Below are 24974 nucleotides of genomic sequence, written 5' to 3'. Positions count from 1 at the left end.
GTGGGGGTCTGAAGTCCCTGTGGATCAAAGATGATTTATACCCCCAGAAAACCTGGCATGCTGTCTCTGGGCTCTGGAATGCAAAAGGTGACATTCAGTTGCACTCAGGAATGGAGAAAAGGAGACAGCAAGATGACAATCCAAGGAGCTCAGGTGCCTCTGTGGAGCTGGTCACTTGGTGCTTCAGTATGGTAAGCCATTCAAGCAGGGATCACACTGACCTGACAGATATGAGGTGAGCTCATTAGCAGTGCTCTTCTCAGGCTCCTTCAAAGCTCAAGTGCTGCAGAAACGTTGAACACCAGGTCTACTTACTATTCAGGGCTATTGTGAGTTGGAAAGAGGTAATGGAGACTGGTTATCCAGGGAGACGACTTGAGTTTGGGTCTGGGGGTGTGTTGAGGTATTTAGGTACCTCTGAGGAAGGGATGCAGTGAGGTGCTGAACATGCCAGTACCAGCAGGCAGACAGAGCAGAGAGGACTCCCAGAGGGGCCCTGGAGGAGAATCCCTGAGGAGAAATTTCCTCCCACATATCATGGGTAGGCAGCTGAGCCCTGCAAGCATTTCCATCAGGAACTGCCCTTTATAAATATTACAAAACAGTGACAGCAAAAAACCAAAAAAATCCTATGCAGTGGAAGGAAGGTTTTCTAAAGGAGAAACACAGGTGTGCTGCAGCCTCATCAAGGGGAACAGTGCTGTGTCCTGCACTGGAAGAAAATACTGAAATTGCTTAGATATACAGTACATCAAAAGACTTCATCATGGCAGCTCTCTGCCAGGGAGGGAGCTATGAGAGGATACCATTCTTTCCTGGCCTTCACTAGAGTAATGTAAAAAATAAGCTGACAGCATCCAAGGTGAAGTAAAAACTTCCCTTTCCCTCGGCTTTTCATTAAGCACTGCTGAAACCACTGCCCTCTCTCCCTGTCTGATAGTCATCTAAATGTCGAGCCACAGACAATGAGGAGCCAACCTCTGCTCCTATTAACCCAAAGTGCTGGAAGAATTGCAGGGCAGGAAAACTACTTTGCCTGGTAAAAATGTAAATGTCACTTTACAGAGGACAACTACAATCTGACAGAAAATCCATTGCCTCTTCCAAACACTTTGTGAGCTCTTTTGGATGCCATGCCATGGCTTGTTGAGCAAGCAAGGTGGAACACAACTGCTATTTTTCCACATCCATCTACTCAATCTCCATCTGCAGTCCATTTATCTGTCACTGGATGGGCCTGGCACTGCCACAAGGGCTCCCATTTTTAAAAAGCACCCAAAAAAGTGAAAGGCAGCCAAGACCTCCTTTCTTTCTCCTCACCAGACAAATTGAGATCCCTGAAATGTTGGCATGGATCCCATTCTCCATGGTCCCTTGGCTAAAACCCAACCAAAGTGGTGTCAGGCTGGGAGTTCCCTGGGCTCCTCTAAATGGAAATGATTTTCTGCAACTGAAATTGAGATCCCATCATCACACACTGGATCACTTCCAAGTAGCACAGAAGCCTTCAGCCTGTTTTCTCACCCACCAGGTACCAGTTACTACCAGGTAAATCAATACACTTTCCTAGTGTCCTGCAGCAGTGTTGGGGAACAGCTTTCCAGACATCCCAGGGTTTGCCAAGCTCCCAGGCAAAAGAAGCCTCTGGTGATTCCTGTGCCATCAAAACTGGACTTTCAGGAGGAGATCTGAGAGACAGATATCCACACCGAGGTCCTGGAACACTTTCTGTGCTGGCACAGACCACGTGGGAAACAAAGACCAGAATTCTTCTAAGATACAGGAAATGCTTTTTATCAGAGCACTACCCAATCCACCCATCCATTACTCAGTGACCCCCACTGTCTGCCAGACTGTTTTAATTCCTTTTCTGTGAATGCTTCCTGCCTTCACCACCCTGGAAGTTCCTCCTTAGACCAGGTGGGAGGCACAGGGCAGTGTGTGAAATAGTTAACTCCCTAGCTGAGGATGCCAAGCTCCATCAGCCATACCAGGGTTTCAAAAAAATAAGAACACTCCAGGTATTTCACACTCCAGGGCACTGAGGGCTCTCAGAGAACTCACAGCACTGTGGAAATAACCACAGAGAAACAACCAGGAGAGCAAATGAGAAAAAGAGATATAAAAAGGAAAGCAGAAAAATGCGCACATTTGAGAGCAGGGAAAGCACAAAGAGCAATGTGGAGATGCAGAGCAGCAGAAAGTGAGAAGATAAAATTATATTCACAGAGACCTGGCTTTAGGGAAAGAAAAGAGGAGGGAGCCATATAGAGGGGAAAGCACAGATGCAAGGAAAGAGAACACAGGGCATGGAAGGGAAGGGGGGAGTCAGACAGGGAGAAAGGGACGGATCTGGAGGGATTGCCTGATGTCAAATCTGATAGAAAAGAGGATTTATCTGCAAAAATAACCCAGATCTAAGCCACAGTTTCAGAGCAGCTGCGTGCACATCCACAGCACTATTTGCTCTCAAGCAAGAGAAAAAATGTGCTGGTGCAGGTTGCAAGGCAAAGCAGGGTCGTGCCGCACCAGGAGGCTGCCCATCAGCCTGGACCAAGGCGAAGGGAAGGCAAGGCAAGGGAAAGAAAGAAAAACAAGGCAAGGCAAGGGAAAGAAAGAAAGACAAGGCAAGGCAAAGAAAGGCAAGGGCGAGCAGGAGCGGCGGGTCCGTCCCTGTCCAGGGTGCTGACCAGAGCCTGCCCCCTCCAGACGTGGCCCGCTCTCCTTCTCCTGCCCCTTCCCCATCCAGAGGGAACGGGGACCTTGTCTGCCTGGGGACCGCAGGCAGACAAAAGCAGTGTGCTTCCCAGAGCTGAGCAGCGGGGCAAGAAACAGACAGTCAGCTACAAATAAAATATATTTTCCCCATTCCTCTCTCCTGCCAGTATTTTCAGCAGTGGGGCTGGCCTTTCTCAGGGCAGGACTGGATGACCAGCAGTGAAGTGTATGCACATGGTTGGGAAAGTGAATAAGGCACCTCTGGAGCTGCATTTCTGACCTGTCTGGACAGGTCATTGTATGGATTGGACATCCTGATTGTGAAAGACAGGCCTCACTCATCCTTGAACTAGCCTATGCACTCTGTCCCTGTTGCTGCTGGATCCCAGGCTTCCAGAGATATAGATGGGAGGATGGAATCACAGCTATCCCACCTGCACCTGATCCATTCAGATTATCTGACCAAGAATTGGCAGTCACAAGTGTGGCATGTCTTGGGCCATGTTTGCCACCAAGGAGCTTTTGGTGGGGAGGTATCACTCCACACCCTTGATGCTTACAAAAGGCTTAGTCTGAAAAGAGGTCTTAAAACTGTGGTCCACCCACAGGTGGACAGCTGCTCTGTCCACACAGCAGTTTGAGCTGTGACTGCAGGCTGCCAAGTCATTTTGAAAGATGAAAGGGCTTGGATAGAGCTTGGCCTCCTCTGCCCTCAGCTCTAGGATGTGTCTCTGCCTCTTTGCAGTGGCCTCACCAGGCCATTTTTGTTCTAGAGAATTGCAAATCAGCTGCTTCACAGAGAAGAAAGCAGTGCCCAGGACCCTGACAGAGCTACTCAATGGGCATCTACAAATGGTGTTGGCACAGCATTGCAGAACAAACCTGTCTTTTCCAGATCAACCAGGTATCACTGCTTTACTATCAGAAACTGGGTTTTTGATTCCAGCACCAATAGTCTGGACCAGAACAATGTGTTTTAAGAGCCAGCTGGACAAACATCTGATGGAATGGGTATAAGGTGGCTGGCCCTGCTGCAGGATTAGATAACCTCCTGATAGGCGAATAACAGCACCTCTCCAATGCTCTGTGATTCTAACATGTGACTAAGCCAGAGTGCAGTTTCCAGTCACACAGATCATTGTACTACCAAACCAATAACAACACACTTTTTCCCAACACTGAAATCTTGCCTATATGTCACGCATAGCAGAAACTTGATATGGCACAAACATGATTTATGCTATGTCCATGTAACAGCTATAAGCACCTTTCTCCAGGTCGCCATAAGAGGCAAAATGACCTCCAGGGATGCAGATGTAGGGCATCAGCTGGGTCCCAACTCCCCTGTGAACCAAGCAAATCAGGGAGCTTTTAATCAGCTGGGCCCATATTACTACAGGGTGCTGCCTGTCAGCAAGCCCAGCCCCATCTTTTGGGATGACTGAAGGCAGAAAAACAAAGCAGGAAGAATCAGAACAGCACAGTCCCAGGTTAGTTAGGATAAATTACCTGCCCTGTGCCACCCCTGCCAGCTCTGCTGTCCTTGGCTGTCCTGTGCCCAGTAGCTTGCTGGCTGAGTAGCCATCCCTCTCCGGTGGGCCAGTGCCACATGTTTAAGTTGGAACATTATTCTCCAGTTCTAGGAAATTGGATTAAGGGTCAGACAATACTGACTGTTATTTACCTTTGATTAAAACCAGCCCTCCTCCCTCCTGGGCCAGAGAAGCCAATGTTGCTGTTATTTACTCTGCTGCCAAACCTGGAGTTCAATCCCTGCCCTGCGGCACTCAATAAAAGTCAGCACAGAGGTGGGGGTGTGCAGCAGGCAGGGCTGAGTGGGTGGAAGGGATTATCCAAGCCACCATGTCCACTTAGTTTCTTTCTGCAGCCAGACACTGGCTCAGCAAGGACAGGGGTGCTCAGAGTGCCTGCCTCTGAGGAATCCAGCCAGGGTGATTGCAAGGAGGCCCTGTTTGCCCCCATGCCTGTCTCTGGGCCTCTCGCCTCAACAAATCCCCACTTCCACACAGCTTCCCTTTTTGTCTGTCCTTTCTCTCTCTTCCTTCAGCCTCCCCTCCCTGCCATGACCTCCCTGTTTCCCCTTTCTTCCTTTTCCTCTCTTCTGCTCCCACTCCTTCCCACCCTCTTCCCTCTAGTCCCTTTCTCATTCCTCTCATTCTCCTCCTTCCCTCTCCCCCACTCTCCAAAGCCGCTATTCCAGGACAATAGAGCAGATGGCAGGCTGTTTGTTTTATACGTCCCCTTGGAAAATCAGCTCAGATGTTGAATCTGTGACTTTTGCTAAAAACAGACACCGTCCAATACAGCTGAATGCCAGGGAGAAAGGAGAGGGTGTGGGGGGGGGCCTTCTTTCCCTACCAGCTGCACTGAGACTCTGTCTGCACCCCACACCATGTCTTTAGGAAACAAGTCTGTCAGCCCAGAGAGGAGCTTCTCCCCTGCAGAAAAAACAGTGTGGCAAGCAGAGAGCTTGGCCAGCTTCTACAGTCACTCCAGTCAAAGCTGATGGTGATGTGGGAAAGGTGGGGCAGTGTGCAAGGGGCAGACTCTTGTCAGCACATCCATCCTGCTCATTACCCCAGCCTGCTCCTTCTCTCAGTGTTTGTAGACGCTGAGTTACATGGGGTATGCTCAGGCAGAAGTCGTAGCACAGAGTAGAAGCTGATGCTCTTTGCCAGCCCCGTATCTCCTCCTATGCTACTGGGAGAGCCATGAGTGAGAAACCACCAGCCAGCAACAAGTGCGTGGAGAGGGGAAGACAGTCCTTGCCTTTCTCCTCCTGGCTTTCCCTGCTTTTTTTTTGAACCCCTAGGCCCCAAGGCCACCATTCATTATTAGCCAGCACAGCCATGCAAAGGATGTATATTTTTTCTTTTCTCTTATCCAAACCACTTGCTTCATCCCTCACATCTCCTTTCACATGTGCTTATACCAAACACCCTTCAGATCTTCACAGTATTTCTGGGTGGAAACTGTTCCTGAACTCTGCTCCTGAACCCTGCCTCTCCCTGGCCCAAAAAGCATCTTCTCCCTGCTTAGACATGACAATACTGTCTCATCGATCCTGTAAGCCCTCTCCTCCTTCCTCACCCTGTCTCTGTTTGTAAGTAATTTGGAATAGGCACCCTGTCCAGCACGAAGTACAAGCTTGCCTTGGCTCAGAACCAGGGCTGCTGGATTCTCTGCCAGTGCAGTTGCTGGATATTTCATGGCATATCCTCCATCTGATGCAACGTGGCCAAAGGCACCAGCTGCAGATTCTCTCTGTGCCCTGCTTCTGGGGATGGGATGGGGAAAGCAGGGTTTCAGAATAGCAGCATCTCTCCCCATCCAAATGCCCTGTTTCATCACACTTCTTTTTCCTACAGTGCTAAAATCAACACTGTCTTGTTTTCAAGCAGTGGCAGAAGGGTCAGGACCAGCAAATCCTGTTTAATTTGTTCTTAAAGTTCACTACAGATCAGATGCAGCTCCCAATGAAACCAAGAGAGGCTTAACCAAGGTAGCAGTAAAATCAGAAGAGGCTCCTTAGCCCTGCAAAATCCTGGAAGGCAATTTAAACACAAGAGATAGACAAGGAAGCCATTCTTGGGGTCTGTAATTAATCACTTACAGTTCAAACAGGGAGAGAGATAAGTTCCCAGCTTTCTTGGAGTCCAAGCTGGATCAAACACGAAGGGAAAAAAAATCTCAGGCTGTCAAGGAACCGCCAGCCTTAAGAGGCAATGCCATCTGAGATACAACAGCTCAGTTCTGCACTCCTTTAACCTCCCAGGTATTTAGGCAGAAAGTCTACAGGACAAATTCCTGCATAAGCTGGTGAGAACAGGCATAGTTACTCCAATATTTATGATGCTGCACTTCTTCCTGGGTCTATGGCAACACCAGCATCCTCTTCAGTGGAGTGTATTGTTTGGCAGAGGAGAAAATTCCAGTCAGTCTGAGATTCCAATTGCTAGCAGGAAAGATGTAAGAATGGTCCATGACTCCCTGTGACCATGCACTTACTGGAGTAGTTACCCACCCTCCTTCAGCTTTGCATCCCTCAGAGAAATGTGTAGAGCCAGCTGTCAAGTTGGGTTTTTCAGAGATTGAAGACAAAAGAAATTTAACAAATTAATTAAAAGAGCTGTTGATCCCACTCTGGACTGTCTGAAAAGCCTGCATTGCAAGCAAGGGCAGAAGTAGTAAATTAATAAGCTAAATCTGTTTTAACACTGATGAAAAGCCACTGACTTATCTGGAGTGTTATTTAAAAAAAGAAGAGGTTCAGGGCCAACCAAACTGATCTCACCTCTTCCAAGGTGCACTCTGTCTCACAGGCTGGCATCCTCGGTGGCATTGGTGAGCTGCAGTTGCCCTGATGACAAAAAAAATCCAGAGCTGGGGGGCCAGGCAACACTGCCTTTCCTACTCTTGCTGGGCAGCCCCCAAGCAGCACTTTCAATGACTGTTAAAATTCCCATGCTCGTCCAAGGCCTCGCTTGGTGGTTTCTTTCCTTCCAATCTCCTTTCTTCCTGTTCCTATTTCTCATCTTTTGACTTCTGTCTGATAAACTGAGCAGTTTTTGAAGACTGCCTCCTCAGCAAGAAGCCTGGGGAGAGCACTGAAGGCTGCAGTCTGGGTACAAGTTGGGCAAATCCCACAGTGGCTCAGGAATCTGGTTTTCCTCGGCAGCAGAGCTGTTAAGAGAAGTTGGCACCAGAGACAGAACCGTTGTCTAGTGTTGCTATTCTTCTCTCTCCCCTTCAAGTCTTTAGCAACAACTGCAGTTTCCCACCTATTTCAACTAACTTCTTTCCCCCTAAAGAAAGGACAGTCATTAGCATTTTTTTGCACTGTCAAATAGGGCTTTTCTTATAAAAATTCTTCATGCTAAGGGGAAAGTGAAGAAAAGATATTGTTAACATGAAAGCCTTACTTAATATTTTACATTTCAAATACTGTAACTGCTTTTTTTTTCCTCCTCCTTCTCCTTTTTCAGAATGTTCAGTACACAGTTTAAACATCATTAATAGTGCTAGTTGCTATGGTGTTGGGCAGGCAGAGGTGTCTGTACTTGAAACCTTGAACTACACTTAATGTTGTACAACAACAGGGTCATGCCAACACCCTTGACTTTGACCCTATTTTTCCCAGTAAAATATGAAGACCATGTCTCCTCTCCTTTTCGCTCTTGGGAGAGGGTTTTTTTACCCCCTGCAATGAGGAAAGGAAGTGAGAGCTAGAGAAAGGTAGAAACATAAAATTAAAAAAAAAAAACTAAAAAAAATACAAATTTAATAGCCTCAGCGGAACCTTTCCAAAATCTTTGTTACATCAAGAGAAAGAGAATAAAAAAAGACAGCCCCCTGAAAAGTTTCACATGAGATTGTTTCTCATTTTCCCAAGCAGCTAAACATTTTAATAAACTAGGAAAATGAGACTGTAAAACCACAACATCTGACAGCAAGCCCCAGGGGCAGGAACCATTCCTGAAACTAATTTTAACTCATGTTTTAACGTTGATCAGATTTCATGTGGTGAATGTCCCATTAAGCTGTCTCTCTGTTCTTAGAGAAAACCTGGTTTCTTTTGTTGAAGCTATTTTCTTTCCAGCGTATTGTCGTCACAGGCATAGCAGGACTTTTCTGTCATTCATTTCCCTGCAACCCAAGAGATGCCTGCCCCAGACATCTTCTCATCTGTTCTGTTTCCTTATGAGACAAGACATTTTCCACAGAAGTGGCACTTAACTGCTCCAACAACGAAATCCAGTCTTAAACGGGTCCCCACGCAGCCACTCAAGGATTCAACCCATTAAACATCTGATCTTCAGCCATGCAAAAGGCACCAGGTCAATTCAGACCAGCTGAAGTCAGGATGCAAAGCAAGCTTTCAGTTTCTCTGCTTTGCTTTTATCCCAGGGAAGTGAAGCTGCTGTACCAGTTTCCTCACATGAATCGCATTTTGCTCTGATTGTCACCAGGACATCTACAGACAGAACCAGATTTTTAACTCAAAGACTCTATTAACATCAGCTGAAAAACTGAATGGGGAAAAAATGACATATCCAGGTAGTGTAGGTTTCTCTCGAAGACTCATTCCTTCTCACAAAACCTTATTTCATCTTCTGGTTGTGTTCAAACCTGACCACTGTTCCTGTGGGGCAGGACTTCTTGGTGCTGCATCCCTCCTCCTTCAATAGCTGTGTGTCTGTTTTGTGCCACGTGGATTCTTGGCTGGCGTAGCCGTGTGAGCCAAGGGCTTTCCACAACTCAAGGAATGCTCACTGGCACCAGCTCACTCCTGAGCCTGCTCAGGATGAACTTCTACTTCAAAGGCCTGTTGTGCAACAGAAGAAAGCAAGTCTGTGTGCTGCCACACAAGCTGACTAAATGCCACTAAGAATGGCCATGTTGGAAAACAGTTCTACAAGCTCCTGCCTTCTGTTTTTCCCAGAAATTAAAGTGCTCGTTCCTTTTTACATCCCCTTTTGCAGAGGTTGAAGGTCTTTCTGATGTCTTTTCTTTAAACTTTGTGTGCACTGTGTAGGAGATGCTGGTGCTTGGGGGTGGAAGGAGGTGACAGAGTGGCCAGTTTTCAAAACAGAAAAGCCACAGTGACAGTAGCCTTTGGCTCTTCCAGCCCACCAGCAGCAGGCTTAGTCACATCAGCAGCATCAAAGCTGAGCAGCTCTTTAGAGAAAGGGCATTTGTCCTTTCATCTGGAGATTACAGGATCTCTCACAGATCCCAGCAGTCTGTTTTCAAATGCTCTTTAAAGAAAAATACCTGTTTGCGGCACCACCTGCCATTTGAAACAGCCTCTTTGCCTTCCAGCTTTTCCTGCAAAACCCTCCCCCAGCCACTTCACTGTGTGTGCAAGGACAAAATGATGCCAAAGTTCATTCCCCAGAAAGGACCACTGCCCAGCTTTCACACCAGCCACTGTATTGAGAAAAGGACCCTTCACAAACATGCCAGAAAGCTTGTAACCTATTTGGGTCCACTCCTTCCCCTTGTTGTGCTCAGCAGTGAGAGCAGGAAGGCAGAAAGCTGCTAATAGCATCTGGAGGAAACCCACAGAGATAAAAAGCTCTTTGCCTTGCTGTTTCCATTCCTTCATGACTTAATTTTTTTGGTTGGGGACAGAAAAGGTTATAAAGCTGTAACCTCTAATCCGCTCCTGAGCAATCCTTCTCCATCTCTTCCTTTCTCCTCCCTTTCAGCCAGTTCTAATCCTTTATGTCTCTTCTCACAGATAGGAGCTGGAGTCTAATCTCAGACGACAGGTTGGTAATTAGAGCAAGAGATTATCCTGACCCCACATCAAGAAGGTAAGAGGAGAGGAATAATGCAGCACCATACAAGATCAAACCTTCAACATTCAATGCGGGAACCATCCCCATCTCACTCGGTTTCCTCCTGGCTCCCTTACCCTATGCCCTTTCTTTTGTCCCAGCAGAGCCAGGGATTCCTGATTCTTTGTACTTCCTGCCCATCTCCTTTCTGTTGAGCAAAGACTAAGCTTTTCCAGGATTCATTCAGCACAGAAATAGTCAAATTTCCCATCCCCATAGACTTTGACTATGCAGAGACTCAGCAGGTCTGTGGCTGCAAAGTGTGGGCAGTAGGAAAAGCAGATATGGAGGAAGAGCCCTGCTCAGAGAGAGTCTGCAGCCACGGCACACTGCCACCCATGAGGAGCTGGGCACCAGGTACACACACACACAGAGGCCCCTTCTAGTCCAGCAAGATACAGCCAGAGCACAGAGCAGCAGCAGCAAGTCCTCATCTCTACCCTGATGTCCAGCAGTCACTACCTGATCCTCAGTCTGCTCAGAAGGCATACTGCTCCCATCCCTTGCACATATCCCAGCACAGATGAGAAGCTAATTCATGCGTCCAGCCCATCGTATCCATCTTTGGATCAGACCATATCTCTTGTCCTGTGTCACCAGGATTGAGCGAGAACCAAGAAAGCCATCACAGAGTCCCAAGACCACCACAGTGAAGGTGAAATTGGGAGCACCAAGCTTCTTCACTCCCTACAGGTGAACAGGTGTCACCTAGATCCACTGTAGCTGAGGGTCAAGAATCACCAGCCAACAGCCTGCAGGCACCAAGAGGTCTCAGGATAGAGGTGGCAGTGGAGTGATCGAAACCTGCTGAGGAGAAAGCAAAGGTCAGAAGACAGTTTTTACACCAGTACACAGCTAGAAGATGGAAGACCTCTCCCTCACGCCCCATTCCACATCAGGCACTCACCCTGCACCACAGAGCTCAGGACTAGTTGTCTTTTCTCAGCATTCCCAAAGATGTCTTTTCTCAGCAAAGCCTCCCTCTCATACCCAAATCCAGCTCTAGCCCATGGAGCCAAAGTCCAGAGCTCACCCTGATCACGGGCAGGGAGATGGGCACTGCACCAGTTCCTGCTACATGTTTCTGTTGATGCTCTTTCCACCACCTAGCTGCTTCCCACCCCTGCTATCTCCAGCCAGGAGCTTCCTACTCAGGCTCTGCAAATAACAACTTTAGGTTTGTTCATTCAAAGAAGATAAGGTAAATCAAAGAACAGTTTTGTTTGCAGTCAGCCCGAAGTGAACTTTTTTCTTTTTTCCCTTCAGTTTTCTCAGCAAAGCATAAAATGAAAAAACAAGCAATATTTCCCTTCCTGAGTTTAAAAGAACATTTCTGTTCCTGTCCCTGAGGTAAAAGGTTAGCTTGTTCAGCCTTAAAATGGGAAATAAACAGCAATACTTTGGGCTTAGGCATTGTCCAAATAAAATGTTTTGAATGCTTCGTTTCTTCCCACTCACCCAAAAAGGTCTGCAAAGTTTATAAGGGTTCACAAACAGCTTAATGCTGGGGTGCCCCTCACCCAATAAAGCCATGTGACTGTAAGGTTTCTGTCTCTCCCTCTATTTCTCCTGTACCCCCCTGGGCTGCCTCCCCCTCCCAGCCTGTTGTCTGAGGGCTCACATAGCAGCAACACCCAGAGCATTCATGCCCCATACCTTGAGGGATCCTCCTGAGGCGAGAAGGGGCCACTGAGCTCAATGACATTGAGTTTGTTCTCAAACACACCATAGCTGAGGGTGACCTACAAAGCGGTGAGAAAGGAATAGAAATAATGAGATGAGCTCAGCAGCAAGGAATTTGCAGTGGATGACAAAAACTCCCATTCTAGTTCTTTCTCTGCTGGCTTAGCCTCTGCTTTCCACATCTCTCCCATCTTCCTTGCCATGATGGCCCACCTTACTAGTCCTTTACCCACTAGTCCTTTGCAAGGCAGACACAGTGCCATTTCCAAATCAATCATCATTTCTGCTTGTCCTTGTGCCACATTCCCCCAGGGATGCCCTCAATCCTCCCATCACTCCCCATACATGCGCTCCCCACCACTGATCCCAGGGCACCATGACTGGCAACCATGCTGCAGGCAACATCTGCTCCTTATTTCAAAGAGATATTTGTCAGGAAATCCTCCCCAGAAGAGCAGATGATTGATTCAATGCACATCAGTGCCATCAGTGGAACAACATGCCTGTAAGCTCCCCTCCACTTCTCCTTCCTCACACACCTCCTACTTGCTTCCTTTCCCCTCCTCACCTGCTGTGTGAGCTGAGAGGTGGGGATGAGCTGCAGATTCTCCAGGTGGGAGTGGAAGAGTGCACTGGGAATCAGCTGCCCCCCGACTTTGCACTCGATGATGTAACCCACGGTGCAGTCATCAGGCAGGCGGATGAGCTCGGAAGTGCTCAGGAAGTTCCTGCCACTGGAAGAGAGCAGGGCTGCATGGATTAGGAAAAGGGTAGGGGCAGATGTAGGCATTCACTTGGGTAGGAGATTACTGAAAAGCAGAGTAAATCCTGTAACTAGGCAAACAGTCCCTGAGTTCCACCTGCAAATACTCAGGAATGAACTTGCTCTTTCACCATTCCCAGCCATGCTGTCCCTGATACATAATCCAGGTCCTTGGTAGGCTGATGCAGAAAGCTGACAAACCTCACTGAGTCTTCCCACTTCTCCACGTGTCTGGTGAAGTGCTCTGAGCCACTGGGGGGTCAGACAAGCCACAAGAGAAACAGTGGGAGCACATGGCCAGGTCCAGGGGGGACAAGTAACAGGACATGCAGCTTAGATAAGCCATCTACTGTAAATGTAATACCACATACTTTGCTACCTTTTGATGACAGGCTAAACCAAATTTTAAGGCTTCTGGAATTGGAATTACTTACACAGTACGAAGCACTGTCTACTACAACAACCCCCAGCAAACTGAAATGCGTTTTAAGCATTTTTAAAACAGTAGTGACAGACTGTATGCCAGGTTAGGCATTGTCCATCTGTGCCACTTTTGCTTTACCCTAGATCACAGATCATCCTCTTGACTGGGCCTACCATAATATACATATCATGGGCTTTAGCTAAAGCAGCCACCTGGCGTGGATCACATCTGTCCTTCTGGGTACGCTCACATAAGGCTGGCGTAGCCAGTGTACGTGCCTGTGGTATAACCTAGGGCATCATCTTGTCCTAAGCTGGGATAACACACCTTGGGACTTACACCTGTTCTTCATGCACCAAGCTGAGGAAATGACAGTGGACATCTGAGAAGCCAGAGGGCTTGGGGTGAGGGAACAGAAAATTAGCTCAGGAGGGAGGTCAGAAAGCTGGAAAGAGGCAGATGAAGGGGAGATGAGATACGCAGATGGGAAAAGAGTCAGAGGAAGCTGAAAGGAATGGGAAGGAGTGTGGGGTGTAACCAAGAGCCTTAAGGAAATGAGGAGAGAGGAGTACATCATCCCATGACCATGTTTACTGATGTGCCTGCTCTTGCCAGCTTTCCATCAGTTGGCAGACCCACCCACTACATCCTTCCTCCAGTCTCACATCTTGCAGATGTGCCGCACACAGCACTCTGCACCTTTGCAAACACCACATGCACAAATCCAGGTCTGATACTGCCAGGAATTAATGTGCAGCCATGTTGCTCATCCCCAAAGGCTCCCACACCCCCCAGCTCACCTGGCCCAGGGCACCATCTTCCTTGCCAGCTTGCGGCTGATGCAGAACCCAGCCCCTCCCGTGGCAAACCAGAAGCGCACAGATTTCTGGAGAGGAAACAACAGAGAAAAGCAATGGCAGAGGCTCAGACAATACCATACTCCCAGAGGTGGGAATGCTGGAATTCCAGCTTTGACATCAGGACAAACACAGCCCTATTGTCACCCTAGCCCCTGACTGCTGCCCAGAAGAAGGACCTACTAGCAGTACAGCATGGATTTTCACTTCCTTATAACTGGAACAGCCAGTTGCTCCTGCTGGCAACAACAGGTGGGGTACCCAAGGCAGGCTTATGTCCTGTCAGACATGTACCCAAAGGCAGAGCCCCTTGGATCATCAAATTTAGTGAACACCTACAGCCATGTTCAGATAAGATGGCAAGGTTTTCAGCTGTTGCCATTGCTCTTGGGACCTGTTTCTCCTTGCAATACTGCACTGGTTTTGGCCCGTGTAGAGTTAACTTTTTCCACAGTGGCTGGTGTGGGGCTGTGTTTTGGATTTGTACTGAACACAGAGTTGATTATACAGAGATGCTTTTGTTATTGCTAGACAGCATTTACACACAGCCAAGGCCTTTTTTGCTTTTCTACTGCCACACTGGTGAGGAAACTGGGGGTGCAAGGGAGGTTGTGAGGAGACACTGCCAAGACTGGTGACCCCAGCTGACCAAAGGGATATTCCAGGCCAAATGACATCCTGCTTAGCATATAAAGTGCGGGGAGAAGGAGGAAGAGGGGGACATTTGGAGTGACAGTACTTGTTTTACCAAGTCACCATTACATGTGATGGGGCCCTGCTCTCCTGGAGGTGGCTGAACACCTGCCTGCCTGTGGGAAGCAGTGATTCAATTCCTTCTTCTACTTTGCTTTTGTGCATGGCTTTTGCTTTCCCTGTGTTCATCTCAACCCACAAGTTTTCTACTTTTTGCCCTTTTGATTCTTCCCCTACTCCCTCTGGTGGGGAGAGTGAGTGAGCGGCTGCGTGGGGCTTGGCTGCTGGCTGGGGTTAAACCACAACAAATGTGAGCCAGAGCACCAACACAACCCAGTGTCCCGCAGCACCACCACAGGCTGTACCGTCTGGTTGTTTGGCAGCGTTTCAGAGGCCCTGATGGGTCGGTTCAGGCTGGGTTTGCCCAGGTAAACATCCCACGTCTCTGCGTAGGAGGACAAGAGCTTCAGGAGCGCCCGAGGGTTCAGGTAGTTGTCATCATCCAAGTGGCAAAACCAGCTGGGGCAAATGGGAAAACATAAGAAGTTTGCAGTAAGGATGGTACCTCTTGCTCTCAGGGGTGCCCCCATGGCAGCCCTGCCTCACCTCAGGCCGCTGGCCAGGAAGGCGTCAAACTCTGCAGCCATCTTGCAGGACAGAGCCAGGTGGCTGTGCTCAGCCGAGCAGTTGGTGAAGATCACATGGTCACCTGCCAGAGGAGGTGAGAACTCAAGAGCCAGCCCACCTTGCACTGTCACACGGAGGACATCTGGGCAGGAGGGAAGGGGTTTGTTCACAGACAGTCTCCTCATGGCTCCCCAAAAGGTATCCAAGCCCACGGTGACATGGATTCCACTCCTCCTCCTACCAAAAGATGAAACCTGGACAAAGCCAAGAAACGTGGCCAACACTAGAATGCCTGTCATCCACACTTCCACCCTGCCCACTGCCAACCATGATGCAGAGGTTGAGAGGCTCTGTCATGTGCTGCTTCTACACATGGATGCATTAAAGCAGACAGCACCCTGCCTCCAGTGGGCTGCATGCTCTGGGGTAAGCCAACTACAAAAAAACATCACCACCACACACACAGCAAGGGGCATTTGAACGGACAGTGCTGGTGCAGGACAGCCAGCCCTCACACCAGACCCCCTCTCAAGGCCAGGGCAGTTCAGGGGCTGAAGGTGGAGTAGAAAGGTAGTGTCATAGGTCATTACCCATTCTCCTTTTCAAGGCACCGTCTTCTTCATCAGTGAAGATGTAGGTCTGGGGAAACAAGGAAAAGAGATTACTCTCAGGAATGGAGCTGGTACTGTCCCTGGCTGCCCACTTCTTCCTCCCACAGCTGGACACACTCGGAGTAACATGGTTACCCCACTCTATCCTCTGCTGCTGTACCCACTCCAAGGCAGCAGACGAACAGAAGGATGGCTGTGTTCCCTCTTCCTGCAGGGCACAACCACCAGCGCTTGTGTGGCTTCATTTTCAATGCCATCCCACTGCCTTGGGAACAGGGGACCCATGGCACTTAGTGAGGGGGAGAGGTAGCCCTGGATTAGATGTCAGTGGTAGAAAAATTAAAGCATTGTGGTTAAATGATGCTTGGGTTAAAAGAACATCTGCTTTGTGTGTGAAGTGTGCACAGACCCCTGCCATTTTCTGCCCCCTCCTCCTCCTCCTCCCCCACTCCCAGGCTCCTCTAATCCCCCTTGCTGCCATTATGTTACACATCTCCCCCTCTTCAGAGCCAGGCGAGGATCAGGGCTGGTGGAGAAAAGCTTTCCTCAGGCAGAAAATGAGCTTTCATGAAATGAAAAAGGAGTCGCGAGCCGTAAACAGCCTCCCCACCAGCTGCCCACAGGCTGGTTAAACACAGCACCTGCGCAGGCACAAAGGGAACAAGGCAGGCAGACAGCAGCTCCAGGAGCCATCACTGCTCCCAAAGGCTCTGGCAGGGAGACACGAGTCTCTACATCCCCCCACACCCACCCAGCATTTGGGAGATACATCCCTATCCTGAGGACATAGCAGGAGAAATGTTGTGTACCTGAAAAAAAGGCAATGAAGGACCCTCAGAGATCACCTGGCTCAAGCAGAGACAGCAGGATGGTTCCATGATCTCAGATGGATGAGCTAGAGCGCTTGGTGAATTACTCTCCAAGAGCTGAGCTGCAGCAATGGAACACACACACATTCCTACTGCACCCACCAGTAAAATCTCTTCGTTAAAACCACTTTCAAGGATCATGTGACAAGAAGCAATTAGCCAAGTCCCAGGTAAAGGAACTGCTCTGGGTCAGGGGACCATATCAAAACCTTCAGGCAAAGCAGGAATTGTCAGCAGCATGGGATTTCCCTTGCCAGCATGTCAGAGTTAGAAATTTCCACTATGGCAAATATTTTAATTTTAAGAAAAACAAAATCTGAAACTGTTGAAACTTTCTGACATTTTCAAAAAAAACCCCAAAAAAACCCAAAAAAATACTGTTGCTGGAAATTACTTGCTTACAGAGATAAAACCAACTAGATATCACGTGTCTAATAAACTTCACATTTGATTAACTTAAAATAGCAATCTGCATCTTTTCCAAATTTTCTACTTGTAAAATATTCTGAACTTCCCAGTTTTCTCTTGATGCAAGATGTGAAATGGTTTTTTTTGCAGTTATCCAACACATTTCTGTGGAACCCAACGATGAAAGTACACAGTCAACACAGGCAACTCCAGACTGTCCAAAATAACTGGAAAAGGGGAAATATGAGTGTGGGGACCAGGCAAGTCTGATTTTTCTGGCACTTTCAAACTTTGATCTCCATGGCACACTTGGCTGTGCTTGAGAAATGCAAAATACATCACAATAGCACATGCAGCTGCCTTCATCTTCATCTCTCCACCCCTCACATCCCTGAGGATGGGAAACCTGGAACAGCAGTTGCTGCCAGAGATGAAGTACAGAAAGTATCCCTCCATTCTGGGGTGAAGAAGATGTCTGTGTAGGAAAGGATGTCTGCTGGAGAGCAGTGCAAGCAGTGCTATGGAGTCACTGTGTCAAGCAGCTTTTTCTGGCAGATCTTTACGAACCTAAGAGCCCTGGGAACAGATAAACACTAGACTTTGAGACCTCCTCATCCCGAACTGGGGAAACAGCCTAGCAATAAAAAATTGGGAAAAGGGAATAAAGATGTGGAATCTAACAATCCAGCACCATGTTCATTGCCTAGACTCCCAGGGTATCCTTTTTCTATGAAGAAGCCCTCTCCAAAATGCAAACACATCAGCCTGTCATGTCCTGCACAGAGAACAGATTCAAAATCTGTGGTGTGTTCGCATCACTGAAAATCTGAAAGCCAGTTCAAGATGGGCCATTCAGAGGTTTCATTTCAATAGGCTGGGTGTGGAGGCTCCTAAAAGGAGGGGAAGCGCTAGAAATATTTCGTGTTACCAAACCACACCAGAAGGCTGGACTTACCTCCATCAAAACTACTGGGGCCAGGAGTGTAAGTCACACCAAGATTCTGCCCAGCTAAACAATAATCAGAACCCACACTTCTATTTAGATTAAGCTTTTGCTGAGGAAAAGGCCTTTCACTAAAATGACTTCCATATCAATCTCCAGTGGGAAGTTTGTCATGATCAGTTCTCAAGAGACAGAGCATGGTTGGGCAGAGTGCCCATCTCACACTTCCCGATCTCTCGCCAACTGCATGTCTTCAGATTAAACAGAGCAGTTTCAGGGAGAATCTCTCGAACTCACATTTTCTACCCCAACAGAGTCCAACAGAGGATTTTTAATTCAGCTCCCATACACTCTGTCCTTGCCATCAAAAGCACAGCTGTTCCTGCCTCCTGTTACAGTCACCTAAGCCTGACCTGGGAGGTCTGGGTTGCTTCCCCCAGAAGAAAACCATGCAGCTCTGAAGCCACGCTTGGCATCAGCCACACAGCCAGCTGCTAAAACGTCCCTGCTGGCCACTGGTGGAGAAAGACTCACTGAATTGATCTCCAGCCACGATTAAGGGCAAGTGAGACACTAAAATGCTGGATCAGCCCTAGGAGAAGGCAGCCTCTGCACATCAGGACTTCTGAGACCTGAATTTCTCCAAGACTGGCTCCTAAAGCCTATGTCTCTCCACAAGGACTCAATAATAGGAGGTCTGGTTCACTAGTCCTGTCCTCACAACAATTAAATGTCCTTTGCAAATTGAAAATTGTCCTTTTTTTGCTAAGCGAGGTTTTCTATATTGTCAAATTTTCAAAACTAACCCCTTCCTGTAAACATAAAAAAACCCTTAAGCAGGAATAGATTAAAAAAAACTGCCATGTACTTCTTTTTACCTCTCTTTCTGCTCCCACTCTCCTTCCATCAAAGCCATTTCATAAAAAAAGCAAGAAAGAAGAAAAACACAGAAAATTGAGGAGGGAGGAGGAAAATACCGAGCTTGCAACAAAAAATGGTAACACTGAAAAAACTCTGTTTAAAAATGAGCGACACTCCCATTCTACCCCTTCCTTCCTATTTTCCTGCTTAGTCTGTGTAGCTTTCCAGAGGCTAGCAGCAGCATGGAAAATACAACACCTCTTCCAAGGTTTGGACATCGTTGCAGGCCAGAGAAGATCAGATGAATCTGGGGAGCCTGTATCTAATTCCTGTCATCAGCAAAATGGCCAGACAGTGATTTGTCAAAGAAAGGAGGGCCAGGTGACTTGCTCCTTAAAAACCCACTGTGAAGGTCCCACAAGCAATATCCCAATGCCAGTGCAGCCATGTGGTTGGGTTTGGTTTCTCCAAGGATTTGCTGGGCTGGAGCTGGCCAGAGAGAAGAAGTGCATCTGGAGGAGGAAGCAGGGCATATCAGATGCTGAGAGGGACACACAGCCAGGAGAGGAAGCATGCTCAAAATAGGACATGGCTTCCTGTGACGACCGCAGCAGACCAGACAGTTGCAGCACCATGAAGTGGAAAACCACCCTTACCCAGAAAACCCTGCATTGCTTCAGGCACTCTCCTACCCAGTACCTCCGCCCCCGTCCCCCTTCCTCGCTGGGGCCTGAATTTGCCTTATAGGCACCCATCACACACAGGCAGAGGCAAAAAAAAACACCCTTCAGGGCAGCCACAGGATTTCTTCTTTCTTGAGGAGCAGCTCTGCGAGGGAGGGAGAAAAGCACAGGAGCTCTGGGGAGTAGTCCTGCCCACCAGTAAGCCAGCCTGCACAGCACCACCACTAATGTGGTGCCCCACATCAGTTTCTCTGGCAGGAAGGAAACTCTCCAAACTGTTTTAGCAAAGGATGGAAACACAGGGCTTCTAGTTAAAAAAAAAATTCAAAATCAAAAATGCACCCGCATCACTTCAAGATCATGCATGTGAAAGCACATGTACAAGAAAGGAAAGTATGGATTGTGCTGATGTGCTGTGGGGTGAACAGGGCTAACTACAGGAGGTCCTCCAGAAGCCTCCTTGCCTTGTTCTCTTGCCCACTGCACTGCGCCTTTCCAGGGCAATGGGTGCCCAGGCACAGTGTAGATATCCTGACAAAGGGCCAGGGGAGCCCATCAGCCCCAAACCCAACAAACTCATGGCACTAGGAGGCAGAAAGCCACCATTCCATACAGACATAGGACAGGCCGTGCATTCAGTCTGGTATATGGCATTTTCACCAGCTTTTCCCATGAAGCAGCTACTGGTGGAACATTTTGCTGGGTAGCATCTCCCTTTGAATGTGAAGTGAGACACAGAAAAGTACTGAGGGGCACTCAGTGCCCAGCTTCCCCTTCCCCTGGCTTTTATCCCCTTGCCCTGAAACCCCATCCCTACCCTATTACTAACACCTTCTCTCTGGTCAGAATCCATACACTCACCTGTTCGCTGGCCTGGGATATCCACGTGTCCAGGAGCAGCTCTATCCTGCTGTGATGAAACCTCTTGGTCGTCTTCACAGCTATGAAAATGTCCCCAAGCGCCAGGCTCCCCTCAGTCCTGTGTACCTCCGGAGGACGGAGTTTGAGGTCCTTCTGCCCCTCTGGGCTCCCTTCGCTCTGCCCCTCTGCCCTCTCCAGCATCCCCTCCCCGATCCCCGGGTACTGGGCTGCTTCCCGAGCCCCACGGTGCCGCATGGAGAGGAGAGCCACGCTGGCGAGGAAGACTGCGGCTCCGGAGACACCACGGACGAGCCGGCGGCCCATGGTTCCCAAAGCGATCCCGCCGCAGCCCGTATCCTATCCAACCAGGACAAATTCTGCCTGTACCTCCACGTGACGCTGTCTGCTCTTCTCGAAGCCTCCGAAGGGGCAGGATTAGTCAAGAGCAAGGTCTGAACAGGATGTGGTCAAGGAACAGGGTGGGCAAAGACCAGGAAGCCAAAGAGTCAGCAGACCGGTGAAGCAGGGGGGATTTTCAGTACGGAGGGCCCAGTGACCCAGAGAGGCAGGGACAGACTGGAAAATACTCCGAGGAGACGTGGTTGGCACAGCGTGCCAGGAGGAAAGCGAGCATCCCTGCTCCCCATGGAGCGTCTGAGTGTCCCACGCTGGGTGCTGAGGGGGCGGAGGAGATCAGATCCATGAGTGGGACGAAGGCATCGGCTGCCCAGAGGACACCAGCCCATAGAGGGGAGCCAGCAGCCCCGGCAGCAGGCAAAGGGACGTGTCCGGGCTGCCTCTCCACCTGCTCCCTGCCGCAGCTCCCCTCCTGCCAGCCCCGGTCCCGCCTCCGGGCACGGGGCGGGGCAGGCCCGGCCGAGGAAGAATGGGGAAGGGGGCAGGCCTCAGTCCGGAGCATCCCCGCTCTGGGACAGCTCCGGGCTGACAAACGGCCGATCTGGGAGCACACACCTGTTGCTTGACCGATTTCCCCGCTTTTCCGTGACAGCTCAGCCCGATCTCTGCAGCTCTGCTCACCCCCGTGCTCTTGAGAGAGAGGGGACGGTGACACTCATGTGGGCTCTGGTGAAGTTAAGGTGCGGGGTCTTCTGTTCTAGCAAAGAACGATTTTTCCCCAGGAATTCCCTCAGCCCCTCTTTGCCTATGGACACCGGTCTGATTTGCTGCCCCTGCCCTTTAGTCCCAGCTTGCCTCCCAAAGCAGGATCCTGTGTTCCCTGCTGTCCCTCCCTCCACCACACCCCAGAGTCTCAAGCTGGGCTGTGACCCCACTTCTGACACCCATCTCCCAAACCATGACTCTGCTCCGGAAGGTGCCTCTTCCTCTGCCTCCAGCCCTGCAACCCCTGCCCTCTGCCCCAGCTCACATCCCCAGCAGGATGTCCAAGGACATTCTGCTGCCCAGGTGGCTGCAGAACCAGTGAACTCACAGGAAGAGGTACACGAGCAACCATGAGGAAGGGCCTGCTGCCTCCCTTTCAGCTACTGAATCACAGAATCACTTGGGTTGTAAGGAACCTTAAAGATCATCCAGTTCCAAGCCCATTGCCCCAGGCAGGGACACCTTCCACTAGACCAGGGTGCTCGGAGCCCCCTCAAAACTAGCCTTGAACATTTCTGGGGGAGCACGGGGGGTGTGCGCAGTGTCACTGCTGAGTTCATATCCCACCCAGGTCCTTGCCCCCTGCAGCAGGGCTGAGCTCAGCTATTTGTCCCTTGTGGCTTTTGTGCTGTCCAAGATGTAGCTTCCCTCTCCCTGGGCAAGGAAAGGTGATGTCCTCTCTCTTTGGAAAACCTCACAGACCTGCAGGCACAGCAGCAAAGTGGCACCTCCAGCTCCTTCCTCATCCCCTGCCTTCAACCCTGGTCTCCCCTGAGCCACCTTCACTTCCAGCCCTCTCGTTGCCAGCAGGGGATAGGGATATCAGAGACCCTCAAAAGGTGTGAGAGCCCCTCCCAAGGACAAAGATCACCATGGAAGGGAAAATTTGGGGTCAGCACCACAGATTGCTGCATGCTTTTGCTGGTTCAGTATGATACGAGGTAGATGACCATGCAATCCCCTTCACAATACCTGTAGGGCACTTTACAGAGTAGCCAGAAGGATACAGAGAGACAACCAGCCCAGGAGGCAGGGTGATATCCACATCCCCATCTCAGCTTCCCTGTGCAGCAACCATGGGGACAGCAGGATGGTAGTGCTCTACATAAGCTGCTGAAATCAGAGCGCCTCCTCAGGGAGCTACAAGCTGTGGGCATCCAATCTCAGCATACCAAAAAAATAAAAGTAAAAAGTACTAAGTTGGGCCCCAGGAGAATTGGTGGGGGTATGGAATGGCTCCATGTGGAAAAGGACACTACACCTCACGCACATCTCAGATCATTGGGCCTTAGAAAAGAGGGGCAGGACAGCCTGCCAGGGTCCCTCTGTTGCACACTCCCACCTTGTGTCCAGCCACAGACAATTCCACAGCACACAGGGAAGACCTCCCTGCAGGGCTGAACCCCTGTGCTCAGTTTCTCCACATCTCAGATGCACTTTCACTCTGCCCCTGGCTACAACTTTTTACTTTTGTAAGGAAGAAACCACTGAATCCACTTCCCTCCGCCCCCGGAGATTTGGATTTCTCCAAATCTCAAAAACTCCTGCCTTCCCCTGAAGTAAGAACATCTCCAGAGCATCTTCCATATCCCTTTGGAGAGTCCCTGCAGGTTTTATTTTTAGATCCCTTTGAATACTGATGCTTTCTTACACTGATTTGGGGCACAGGGAGTCATTCTCCTTCAGGCCTTACATTACTGCAGGGATGTGAACCTGGTATGACTGGGATTGCTCACACGGCTGGCCAATGCTCCTGAAGCAGAAATTAACCTCCCTGAGTGCTGCAGCCACACACCAGGAGCCTGAGGCACCTGTAAAGGAAGCTTCTATAGCTCCAAGGCATCTTGCAGCGCCTCCCAGCTCTGGCTTAGATTATTTGGGAGGCACAGGTGGGGCACAGGCACAGCTCCTTAATGATGGCCCAAGAAGACATTACAAACAATTCAAAGGAGGTATCCTGCAGAGCATGGTGCCAGGAAGCTCTGCTGGGGCAGGGGGCCACTGTGGGCAGGGCTGGTGACTTCCCAGAGTGACACGTGCCACCTTGACAATCCCCTCCCTGAAGGGAGAAATCTTGCTCTCAGTGACTCTTTACAGGGGTTTGCACAAGGCTGTTACCGCTGGTAATTGGTGCCCAGGGCTGCTAATTGCATTGTGACTGTTACCTAACCTGTGACTCATTCCTCCAAACAGGCAGCCACCCCCACAGGAGGTAAAAAGAAGGTGGGCTGGGGTGTTCAGGGGAGAGAGGGTCATTTATATTTGCCTTGGAGCCCTCTGCTCCACTTCTCACCCATGTCCAGAACCAGTTAAAGCTGGATTTTGAAAGCCTTAGAGGAGAGAAGCTGGATAAAGGGAGAGCCTGGAAGAAGCCTGAGAGCAGGAAAGGAAGTGCTGCTGCTGCTGCTTGGCTCACTGAGCAGTGTCAGCCTACCTCCCAGAAACCTCTCTTTGCCTCCCTTTTGCTGTGGTTGAGAGCACCGATGACCCTGGGTAGTGCTGGTGGACGTGATTCTTTGGGAGGGCAACAAGAGCTAAGCTGGGAGCACAGCCTAACCCAAGGTGGAGGAGCTGCTTTTAACAGCCTGACTAACCCAAGGTGGAGGGGCTGCTTTTAACCCCCTTCAGCCTAGGCCATAGGGCTTGGACTGGTTCCCAATGCCAGCAGGGACACAAGGAAGTTTCAAGCCCTGAGTCACAGTGCCTCGCACACAGTGTTTTTCCCGAGTACTTGAGCGCTACTTTTCCCCAGCAAAGATGCAAATTCCAATCTCCAAATCCATGACAGGGCGAATGGGAACTTGTTTTGGGACTTGTCTTCTCATCAGCTCAACAAGAATCCTGCTTTGTTTGCCTGCAGGGCAAGCACCCTCCCAGGGGACTGGCTGTGCCTGGATGCTCAGGCTGCATCCCCTGGAGTGGATGCCACTTGGGAACCTTCATCTGGAGCCCTGTGTATGCCAGTTCCCCATTCCCAGAGAGAAGAGTTGCATGGCTCCAGGGCAGAGTGAGGACTTTGCTCTACATTTTAGTGACTGCAAGTTAAAATCATTTTCTTTCCTCCCCCCTTCACTCGTCCTCATAAAAGACACAGGCAACTGGTTTAGAGCTTGAAATAACACCTCACAGGGGACTCATGAAGATCAGCAAGTTAATCTTTGCTCAGAGCTTCACAACTGCCACCAGCAGTGCCAAACCACAGGGGCAAGGAGGACACAGAGAGGACCTGACTCTGGTGCTGGTTGCCCATCTTCTCCCTCTGACCCCAGAATCAGCAGACTCTGCCTGACCTCATGCCCCAAGAGCCCCTTCCAGAGCCACAGACTTCATTCTCCTCTGACATGCCTCAGGAAAGACCACCTACCACCACAACCACCACCTCTCCACAGCATGGGTATCCTGGCACCCCTTTCCTATGGCACCTGATAATGGTGGCTACATAATAGGATTCAGGACCAAGCAGGCTAAGTGAGCATTGCTGTGGCTA

At 49.6% G+C, this 24974-nt stretch overlaps 1 protein-coding gene across 2 annotated transcripts; it reads right to left on the bottom strand.

Annotated features, from left to right (window-relative positions):
- Positions 1-6319: 6319 nt before the first annotated feature.
- On the bottom strand, positions 6320-21165 carry MFNG (MFNG O-fucosylpeptide 3-beta-N-acetylglucosaminyltransferase). 2 transcript variants are annotated; one of them, XM_033059120.1, is made up of 9 exons: positions 20366-21165; positions 15720-15768; positions 15109-15211; positions 14868-15021; positions 13753-13838; positions 12334-12499; positions 11739-11824; positions 7034-10889; positions 6320-6694 (listed from the first exon to the last, which is right to left on the bottom strand). In XM_033059120.1, the coding sequence occupies exons 1-8, from the start codon at positions 20687-20689 to the stop codon at positions 10820-10822; spliced, it is 1038 nt and encodes a 345-aa protein (XP_032915011.1). In that variant the 5' UTR covers positions 20690-21165; the 3' UTR covers positions 6320-6694; positions 7034-10819. The 2 variants fall into 2 exon arrangements, with proteins under 2 accessions (XP_032915011.1, XP_032915012.1); XM_033059121.1 differs by having other exon boundaries at positions 7034-10886.
- Between the last annotated feature and the right edge of the window lie 3809 nt (positions 21166-24974).

The sequence above is a fragment of the Catharus ustulatus genome, chromosome 4, assembly GCF_009819885.2.
Source record: "Catharus ustulatus isolate bCatUst1 chromosome 4, bCatUst1.pri.v2, whole genome shotgun sequence".
Taxonomy (NCBI): domain Eukaryota; kingdom Metazoa; phylum Chordata; class Aves; order Passeriformes; family Turdidae; genus Catharus; species Catharus ustulatus.
Note: the sequence above shows the minus strand (reverse complement) of the source record. Positions and strands in the feature narration are given on the sequence as shown.